The following is an 11,231-nucleotide window of genomic DNA, read 5'->3' on the forward strand; positions in this document are numbered from 1 at the left end:
GGCGCAAGATGCTCGGCACAAACTGTCGCAAGATGCGATTCCGCACCTTCACGGTGGTTTGCATACGAAAAGACACCTGCGTTGCAGCCAGTGGGAGATACACTGTGTGCTGATGCGACTTCTGGGCCCTCTCTACTATGACATGTTGTTTCATTTTGTCTGGATTTGTTATCATATACTCCTACAATGATGAACTGCTGTCACCTCACTTGTCAGTAAAATCACCTTTCCCTGTAGTGTTGCTTTTTCTCCGGCTCTGCATTTTGCGTTTTTACTTAGTACGAGCTTATACGAATTATTTACAGAAGAATGGAAAGATAGGTAGAAACCGACCTCCAAAAATATCAAAACGGTGAAGGGTGCCTGTTGTTGTCTCTTTCATTTTCTCACCGCCTATTTTACCTTTCCAAGATCCATAGTATTTCTTTTGCAACTATCTCTCAGACATTAATGAGCCAGTTTCACTACATATCTATCATGATGTGATAGTAAACTCTTTGCATAAACTCTGCAACAGAAAGTTTGTCTTTGGGGAGCCGTTGGCCATCAGCCAATGACGTGCCTTGGTGGTAAAGTTTGCGGTGCGCTTCTTGTTCAAAATTCAGCCGGCCATTATAGTGGCATTGCCCTCGCTGGAGAGTCGGATTCTGTATTCTGAAGTGTTAACGTATTTGATTTAGAAGCCTTACATTCTGGTGAAGCATACTATTCAGATAAAATTGCGTTTGCCTGAATGTGAGGTATGATGCTACATAATCTGTATGAGGATCAGGCTTACCGAAAGACAATTCCAGCTTATTGTATTGTGCTGAATCCTGTGCTGCAGTCTGACGTGACGTATGTCGTGACTTCGCATTCTTCCGCGCTCTGGTCTTCATAAGTAGTCACCCTCAGATTATATTGTCACAGAGCAGTAACCTCTATTAAAAGCTAATGACAACTAAATCATCTTGTGCTTTGGTATTTGATCAAATTATAGTACCTAATTCAACACTGCTCCCTCCAACAATTCTTTCTGACTTGGCTATTCAGTGATTGTAAGTCACGCGTATTGATATGCAGTGGTACAGGCTGAGAGAGGGTGCTAACTTGCCAAGCATTGAGAAGCTAGTTATGGCGCCATTTACGAATTCATTTCCTCCTGTTACGTATTCAGTTCCTCCAAGCTAAAATTCACGAGTAAGTGGTGGTCAGTTTTTCTAGATGCTATCGGGTCGTGGTTTCGTGAAATTTTTTTATTTTGTGAGATTGAATAAGCAAGCGAACCACAGTGAAACTTATAATTTGTGTCGATGTTTTGAAGAGCTATACATTCCTTTTTAACAGTATGTGTTGTCAAATCATTTCAAGACAGATCATTCCTTTTTTATGTTTTGCATAAATGCAATGAACATAGCTCGCCGCTATCTTGACGATCTAAGGCTAGACGACTAGTGGACACGAAGAAAGTGATTTTGTGAAAGTTGTGTACTACGGCTCAGAACTGGGAACAGATGATGTTTGGCGCATTATGTCTACATGGTAGTTAGTTTTCTCATCAGGGAGCTGTTACGAGCCATGGCATGATTCATTTCCTAACCAGACACGGCCCTTATCCAGCGCACTTGGTGGGCGTTTCATTTGCTGACGGCGGCGCCTGGCATTGTGGGGGATGTGGATCTCCGGAACTTTTAGCTCTGTAGTGTGAGCGGTACAGCCATTTATATACAAACATACCAGGAATTACCACAGAGGCACTACAAGAAACGCACAGGGACTCAGACAAATCGTAAATATTAAAAAAAGCGCACACACGGATCAGGTCTCTAAAACTGAACCCACTATCTTCAAAGAAATGAGACCGTATCGACATCGAGTTAGACGACAGCGGTTGCGAATGGGTTATTTGAGACGAAGACTCCAGCACAACGGATTGCTCTGAGATAAACACCAACGAGGAGACAGATTAGCAGTAGCGTGTACATGACACGTACAAGACACTAAATGATGCAAAATAAGACACAGAGGAATTGGAAAAGAAACATGTTAATCTATCAAGAAGGATAGTTCGTGACCGTTATTGTACCGTGCATCACGTAAAACACATAACTGACTGCATTAGCACAGAAAATCTATAACACAAGTGATCTAGCTAATTAACACACATATAATGACGATAAAAGAATAATACTCAACACATACATCAAATCGCACTAAAAGTAGAAATAGTAACACAGAGAATTTGTAGAACAGAAACTTGTCAATAAATGAAGTAGGATAGATGGTGGTCAGTTACTGGACCAGGTTCCCCGTTAAACCTGTACTCAGACTACATTACCACAGAAAAACTGTAATAGCAGTAATCTACACCAGTAAATATTAGAACAGTTATGCGAGGTATGAATCTACTCGTGACATCCGAGACTCAAATTATCTCGTGTAATAAAGTAACAATGAGACGCGCTGCCGAGGGATTTAGGGCTCGATGACACATTCTTAGACCACCTCCTTGAGCAGCGTCGGTGAAGGAACAACTATCTCCAACGTTAATCTTTTCTATCTCCTTTTTTTTCTCTTCTTAAAAACTAATATTTTGTAATTTTACATTTTCTAATTTCATGTATTATTGTTTCAAGAAGTAATCACAGTTGTACCTTATACAAAAAAAGACAAAATACGTCCATGCAGCCCCACTTCTACGTGGTGCTGAATGGCCAACAGTGCCCGCAGCGTCAGTTGTACAGTAAAATTTCGTTGCGCGGTGGGTAACGGCTAAGTCAAGCACTACGACCTGCACAAAATTTATCTCATAGCAGGCCCTAGTTGTCTAAATGCAGCTTTGAAAAACAAGTTAACAGTGTCGGAAAATACAGATAGCTACTTACCGAAAAGATTACATGTCAGGTTGCAGACAGGCATAATTAAAAGACACTCACAAAACATTTCGGTCACAGCTTTCGTCAGTAAAAGAGAGACACATACACTATTCACACACACACAAGCAAGCACACCTCTCGCACGCGACGGCCAACTCCAGGATCTCGGGCCGGAATACAATATCACGTGGGATGCAAGGAGCAATCTGGAGGTGGCGGAGAAGGGGAAGGGATAGTAGTGTATGGGTGGGGAGAGAGGCGAACGCTGTCTGGTGGAGTGTGCAGGGACTAGACTAGAATGCAGCTTCAGGAGGTTGTGGGGACGGAGGTGGAGAAAAAACGAGTAAAAAAAGAGAGGGGCGGGGAAAGACAAGTGGATGCGTTGGCAAAGGGCTGCAAATAAACAAAGTGTGAGATGAGAGCGGTGAGGAGATGACAGGACGGAGGGGGTGGAAGTATTGGGTGGAGGGTATGGGGAAAGTATGTTACTGTAGGTTGACCCTGGGAAAATTACGGGAGTGGAGAGTATATTGTAACGATGACTCCCATCTGCGCAGTTCAGGAGTAGGATCCAGAAGAGGAGGATCCAGATGGCTCGGGTAGTGAAGCAGCCATTGAAATCAAAAGTGTTATGTTCAGCTGCGAGTTGTGCCACAGGGTGATATACATTGCTCTTGGTCACAATTTGGCGGTGGTTGTTCATCCTGCTGGACATCTGTTTGGTAGTCATACCAATACAAAAAGCTGTGCAAGTATTGCAGCAGAGCTTGTAAATGACATGGCTGCTTTCACAGGTGGCCCAGCCCCTGATGGGGTATGATAAACCTGTGACAAGACTAGGTGGGTGGATTGGACAGGTTTTGCACATGTGTCTTCCACAAGGATCATATCCCCGTGCAAGACCCGGGTGGAAAATGTGCCCAATCCACCCACCAAGCGCTTCCTGCTTTAGTCCTGTGACAGTTTATCTTACCCCATCAAGGGCTGCGGCACCTGTGAAAGCAGCCAATCCCATTTACCAGCTCTGCTTGAGTCATTGAACAGCTTTTTACACTGGTATGATTACCAAACACATGTCCACCAAGATGAACGACCATCGCCAAACTGTGGCCAAGGGCAAACTAGACCACCATGTGGCACAACATGCAGCTGAACATAACACGTTTGATTTCTATGGTTGCTTCACTACCCGAGCCATCTGGATTCTTCCCTCCACCACCAGCTTTTCTGAACTGCGCAGATGGGAGTTATCCTTACAACATACTCTCCACTCTTGTAATTATCCTGACCTCAGCCTACAGTAACATACTGTCCCCACATCCTCCACCCAACAGTTCCAACCCTCCCCCTCCTCATCCCCCATCCTGCTTAAACTGCAGCCCTCTGCCAATGCATCCGCCCGTCTTTCCCCGCTCCTCTCTTTTAAGCTCATTTTTTCCCCATCTCTCTCTCCACAACCTCTTGAAGCTGCCCCTAAGTCTAGTCCCTGCACACTCCACCAGACGGCATTCGCCTCTCTCCCCACCCATACACTAGTATCCCTCCCCCTTCTCCGCACCCTCCGGATAGCTGTTTGCATCCCACGTGATGTTGCATTCCTGCCTGAGATGGTGGAGTCGGCGGTGGCGAGTGCGTGAGGTGTGTGTGAATGGTGTATGCTTCTCTCTCTTACTGACGAAGGCTGTGGACGAAATGCTTATGTGAGTGTCTTTTAATTGTGTCTGTCTGCAATTTGAGGTTTCTTCTTTACGGTAAGTAGCAATCCGTCTTTTTCGACAGTGTTTATATTCCTACCTGGAATTTCCATTGTTTGAAAAAGAAGTTAATATTTTCAGCTGTCAACTAAAATAAATCGACTTGGATTACTGTGGGTGAACATTGGGCTATTGCATTTGGTAATACCGCTTCACAGAAGCGTATTAATTTTACATACGAGAAATTTGGATGCGTTCCCTATCTAGTGAGTAAAATTACATTAGGTAGAAGATCAAAGAAGAATACTGCAAGCCGAATCTGCCAGGCAAAGGCTGCTTTTAATAAGAGAAGAAATCTTTTCAAATCCAGGTGCAAGGACAAACATATCAGAAAGACCTCACAAAGACGTTTATTTGTAGTATGCTGGTGTATGGAAATGAAACAAGGACACTCGGAAAGGTAGAAAAGCCGGCCGGGGTGGGCCAGCGGTGCTAGGCGCTTCAGTCTGGAACCGCGCGACCGCTATGGTCGCAGGTTCGAATCCTGCCTCGGGTATGGATGTGTGTGATGTCCTTAGGTTAGTTAGGTTTAAGTAGTTCTAAGTTCTAGCGGACTGATGACCTTAGAAGTTAAGTCCCATAGTGCTCAGAGCCATTTGAACCATTTGAAAGGTAGAAAAAAACAAAATATTTGCCTTCGCGATGTGGTGGTACCGCAGAATGCTAAATATTGGCTGGGCTTACCAGGTATCAAATGAAGGGGTGCTCCACAGAGTGGAAGGAGAGAAGCTGCGTTTGTAGAAACTTATCCGACATAGAAGGGACACATGTGTCGGCCATCTTCTGAGACATTTCATTAAAAATATGATGCAAGGGAGAGTAGATGGGTGAAACACAAAAGGTAGACCGAGACCGAAATACATCAACCAATTCACGGAGGCTAGCAGTTGCATTACCTACACCGCTCTCAGGACGAAGACCGAAGACAGAACAGAGTGGCAAGCTGCTGCTAACCAACCTGATGGTCGAAGACATAAGAAGAAGAAAGGTGGGGGGAGGCGCAGCAGACGCGATTGTCTGGAATGAGAGAGAAAATGCTCGAAAGCATGGGCTGGAGACTGCTGTTGCCCGACAATGCTTGACAGCGTACCCAGTAATAACAACAGCAATTTCTGATACGGCCAAATCTCACTACGTTCTTATGTAATTATATGAGACCTAATCATGTTAAGGGAGGTAGGACGTCAAATGGGCTGACTTGGAGCAGGAGAGGCACTACAGGACATTTTAATTTCTACTGTCTATACTTTTACAAATAAATTTATAAAACTTTTTCAGCATGGCCAGGAAGGATTCGGGATTCACACCCATATCAGTGGAAGTTCAAAAACGTAACAAAATAATTTTTTCTTATATCTGAAATTTCATCAGTTTTTCACTTATTATTGGCTGCATTTGTTACTATAGGTACACTTTTCTTCACAACTAGGAGAGATTCTTCGATGAATTTTGCACAGCATATGAACCATAGTTACAGATGTATGAAACTCTAGAATTTTCGAAATCTATTAAAAACTGTGGTAAAAATTGAGATAATTAACTATAAAATTAGAGTTTTTCCAAACATGAAGTTTAAAATGTAACAGCTTATTCATTTTTTCATAAATTAAATAAATTCTAGAGTTTCATCTACCTGTAAGTATGGTTTGTATGCTGTGCAAAATTCATCGAAGAGTCTCTCCTACGTATGAAGAAAAGTGTACCTATAACAACAAATTCTGCCAACAGTAACTGAAAAAATAATGAAATTTCACATGTAAAAAAATTATTTTGTCATGTTTGTGAACTTCCACTGCTATGGGCATGAATCCTGAATCCTTCCTGGGCATGCTGACAAAGTTTTATAAATTTATTGGTAAAAGTATAGACAGTGGAAATGAAAATGTCCTGTGGTGCCTCTCCTGCTCCAAGTCGTCCCATTTGACGTCCTACCCCCCTTAAAACAGTCACTGTGACCAACTATTCTTATGAGAGTTCTGTCTTCATAATTGAAGAAAGAACGTCGTTATGGAGTTCGGCGATCATGATGAAGCATTTATACACCATTTAACTGTTTAGGTCACACTTCATTTATCCACATTTGGCAAACTACATTATTAAATCAAAACACGAGGAAAAATTAATATCGTCACGTCAAGAACTGTACGAATACTTCAACACTCCGTGTATAAGTGCATGTTTTTCATACTACAGCTGCTACATGTATAGTTATCTTGTATAGCCGTGTTGCCATTCAGCGTTGATTGGCTGCGTCATTGTACATCGGGTTCGGATTGTGATCAGGTGGGCGATGCCCTAAGAATTGATTCGGCATTTAATTTCAAAGATGTTTCATTGTAGGTCGTATTAAACAGCTGGACTAATCTACATCTACATCTACATACATACTCCGCAATCCACCATACGGTGCGTGGCGGAGGGTACCTCGTACCACAACTAGCATCTTCTCTACCTGTTCCACTCTCAAACAGAACGAGGGAAAAATGACTGCTTATATGCCTCTGTACGAGCCCTAATCTCTCTTATCTTATCTTTGTTGTCTTTCCGCGAAATGTAAGTTGGCGGCAGTAAAATTGTACTGCAGTCAGCCTCAAATGCTGGTTCTCTAAATTTCCTCAGTAGCGATTCACGAAAAGAAGGCCTCCTTTCCTCTAGAGACCCCCACCCAAGTTCCCGAAGCATTTCTGTAACACTCGCGTGATTATCAAACCTACCAGTAACAAATCTATCAGCCCGCCTCTGAATTGTTTCTACGTCCTCCCTCAATCCGACTTGATAGGGATCCCAAACGCTCGAGCAGTACTCAAGAATAGGTCGTATTAGTGTTTTATAAGCGGTCTCCTATACAGATGAACCACATCTTCTCAAAATTCTACCAATGAACCGAAGACGACTATCCGCCTTCCCCACAACTGCCTTACATGCTTGTCCCACTTCATAACGCTCTGCAATGTTACGGCCAAATACTTAATCGACGTGACTGTGTCAAGCGCTATACTACTAATGGGGTATGCTAACATTACAGGATTCTTTTTCCTATTAATTTACATTTATCTATATTTAGAGTTAGCTGCCATTCATTACACCAATCACAAATGCTGTCCAAGTCATCTTGTATCCTGCTACAGTCACTCAACGACGACACCTTCCCGTACACCAATGCATCATCAGCAAACAGCCGCACATTGCTATCTTCCCTGTCCAAAAGATCATTTATGTAGATAGAAGACAACAGCGGACCTACGACACTTCCCTGGGGCACTCCAGATGATATCCTCACCTGCGATGAACACTCACCATCGAGGACAACGTACTGGGCTCTATTACTTAAGAAGTCTTCGAGCCACTCACATACTTGGGAACCAATCCCATATGCTCGTACCTTAGTTAGGAGTCTGCAGTGTGGGCACTGAGTCAAATGCTTTCCGGAAGTCAAGGAATATGGCATCCGTCTGATACCCTTCATCCATGGTTCGCAAGATATCATGTGAAATAAGGGCGAGTTGCGTTTCGCAGGAGCAATGCTTTCTAAAGCCGTGCTGATGCATGGACAGCAACTTCTCTGTCTCAAGGAAATTCATTATATCCGAACTGAGAATATGTTCGAGAATCATGCAACAAACCGATGTATGTCTGCTCTGCAGAATGTATTTAGTAAGCACGATAGGAGAGGACCTATTGGAGCCGTTTACATTACATGGTGACATTCACAATAGCCCCAACACTTCGTCAGTAGAAGATGCAATCTTCCATCGCCGTAGTTTTTCAACACCACCACTCAGAACGTAACCTGATGCCTTTTCATTAACAGCACACACTACTGGTCGAAATGATCTGGACACTCCTATCCACTGCGGAAGTGACGTCACGAGAGTCCGGCCTGCCAGTATAAAAGGAGGCGGGGAGTACTGCTTTCTCAGTAGAGAAGCAGCAACAGCAGGATAGGTCACTCAGGAGAGATCAGTGACTCCGAACGTCGACTAGGCACTCGATTTCACCTGAGTAACAACCTGTTAGCGACATTTCGATCTTTCTAAAGCTGCCAAAGTCAACTGTTGGTGATGTGACTGTGATGCCAGAAGGCGAAGTCAGAACCATGGCTAAACCAAGGCCAGGCAGGTCTCAGGAACTGGCGAACGGGGACCGTCGAGCAGTGCGCAGTGTAGTTCCACAAAAACGCAGAAGAGTAGTTGTGAAATCTCGCATATCAGCAGAAGGAGTCTGCTCATAAGCCACACGTTTCTGTAATCACTGCTAACTAAGGGACGCTTGAGGTGATGTAAAGAGCAGGATGAGTGGAAACGAGTGATTTGCAGAGATGAATCATGTAATGTCCTGTGGCAATCAGGTCGATCGGTCTGGGCTGGGCGAATGTCCGAGAACGTTACTTGTCATGACGTTGTTATTGTTGTGGTCTTCAGTCCTGAGACTGGTTTGATGCAGCTCTCCATGCTAGTCTATCCTGTGCAAGCTTCTTCATCTCCCAGTACCTACTGCAACCTACATCCCTCTGAATCTGCTTAGTGTATTCATCTCTTGGTCTCCCTCTACGATTTTTACCTTCCACGCTGCCCTCCAATACCAAATTGGTGATCCCTTGATGCCTCAGAACATGTCCTACCAACCGATCCCTTCTTCTAGTCAAGTTGTGCCACAAACTCCTCTTCTCCCCAATTCTATTCAATACCTCCTCATTAGTTATGTGATCTACCCGTCTAATCTTCAGCATTCTTTTGTAGCATCACATTTCGAAAGCTTCTATTCTCTTCTTGTCCAAACTATTTATCGTCCACGTTTAACTTCCATACATGGCTACGCTCCATACAAATACTTTCAGAAACGACTTCTTGACATTTAAATCTATACTCGATGTTAACAAATTTTTCTTCTTCAGAAACGCTTTCCTTGCCATTGCCAGTCTACATTTTATATCCTCTCTACTTCGACCATCATCAGTTATTTTGCTCCCCAAATAGCAAAACTCCTTTACTACTTTAAGTGTCTCATTTCCTAGTCCAATTCCCGCAGCATCAGCCGACTTAATTCGACTACATCACATTATCCTCGTAGTGACGTGTAGTTTCTAAAGTGAAGTATTACAGTGTAGGGGCGTTTTTAGTTGTTACGGCGTTGTCACTCATTGCGGTTAAGAAAACGCTAAACGCGAAAGTATATGGATACGTTCTTGGAATTACAACGGTGGCTGTCATGAAGCAGAGCTGTGAGGCTATGGCTTTTGGACAATTAAATTTCTGAAATGGACTGGCCTGTCCAAAGGTCCAACGTCAGACCAATGGAACAGGTTTGGGATAAGTTTGAATGTTGACCTCGCTCCAGATCCCAGGGTCCAACATGACGACCATTTCTGGCTTCGATTACTGAGGAAAAATGGTCTGCCATTCTTCCGGAGACATTCAGACACTTGATTGGACGCGTCCCCAGCAGAATTGAGCTGTCACACTTCATATTGACCGTACGCTCGATCTGATAGCATATGTTGTGGAGGTACCAGAAAGGGCTATCCCAGTGGAAGCATGCAAAGTGTGAAAAGAAGAAAAATATGGTGATGCGAGGAGTTGGCTCACCCCCTGCCGGCGATGACGGTGAGCGCGGGGGCGGGAGGCGGGGGCGGCGGCGCGCCGGTGGACATGGCGAGCGCCTTGTAGTGAGCCTGCGCGTCCGTGGGCAGCACGATGTCCACCGAGCGCGACCGCAGCGCCACGGCGGGCGGCTCGAGCAGCAGCAGGCAGTCGGGCGGGATCTCCTCCGCCTTGCCCGCCGACGGCACCTTGGAGAAGCACGAGTCCACAGAGGCGGCGCGGTCGCGCTTCAGCTCGGGCACCGTCAGGTAGATGTCGCTCACCACCAGCGCGGGCGGCGCGTCGCTGCCCTCCGACGTCACGTCCGACACGTTCTCTAGCGAGTTGCTGCCCGGCTCCACAACCACGAACGCCTCCTGGCGCGCGAGCTTGGGCGACGCGACGGAGCGCCGCCTGGAGTAGCAGGGGGGCGCGTCGGGGTCTCCGAACGGGGACGGGGGGCACTCTCCGTCGTCGGGGGCGGCGGTGGGCGACAGCGTCACGGTGATGCTGCACGGCGTCGGGCTGGGCGGCGGCAGCGGCGACGCCGCCGGCTCGTCGGCGTCGCCGTCGTCGTCGTCGTCTTCGGGGCCGTCCTCGGCGTCGGCGTCTTCGGCGCCGCTGGAGGAGGAGCTGAGGCTGAGCGAGCGGCTGCCGCCCCCGCCGCCCCCGCTGCCGCCGGCGGAGAGGCGGTGCGCAGTGCGCGCGCGGCGCGCCCACTCCTCGGCGTAGACGCAGTGCACGCAGGCGGGCGGCGCGCGGTCGCCCGAGGAGCGGCGCCGCACGAAGCGCCTGGCCGCCGGGACCTCGAGGTGCGCGACGGGCGCGTCGGCGTCGGGCTGCGCGCCGCCCGAGTCGAAGCTCTTGGAGCGCTGGCCCACCAGCGAGGGCACGGCCAGGAAGCCGCCGCCGCCGCCGCCCGCCGCCGGGCCGCATCGCTGCGCCTCCAACTGGATCTCGTCGAAGGAGGCGGAGCGCACCTGCTTCGGCACCTCGAGGCTGCTCTGCGTCTTCATGTCGGCGCCCGTGGGCGTGCGCGACCG

At 46.6% G+C, this 11,231-nt stretch overlaps 1 protein-coding gene across 1 annotated transcript in view; it reads right to left on the reverse strand.

Annotated features, from left to right (window-relative positions):
• LOC124804650 (eye-specific diacylglycerol kinase) overlaps positions 1 to 10,279 on the reverse strand; it is an 879,337-nt gene extending 869,058 nt beyond the window's left edge. The window contains exon 1 of the mRNA XM_047264874.1: positions 10,195 to 10,279. Coding sequence (XP_047120830.1) covers positions 10,195 to 10,259 — 65 coding nt within the window. The 5' untranslated portion in view covers positions 10,260 to 10,279. The remainder of the gene's footprint in view (positions 1 to 10,194) is intronic.
• Positions 10,280 to 11,231: the final 952 nt, after the last annotated feature.

Source organism: Schistocerca piceifrons, chromosome 7, assembly GCF_021461385.2.
Source record: "Schistocerca piceifrons isolate TAMUIC-IGC-003096 chromosome 7, iqSchPice1.1, whole genome shotgun sequence".
In the NCBI taxonomy this organism is placed as follows: Eukaryota; Metazoa; Arthropoda; class Insecta; order Orthoptera; family Acrididae; genus Schistocerca; species Schistocerca piceifrons.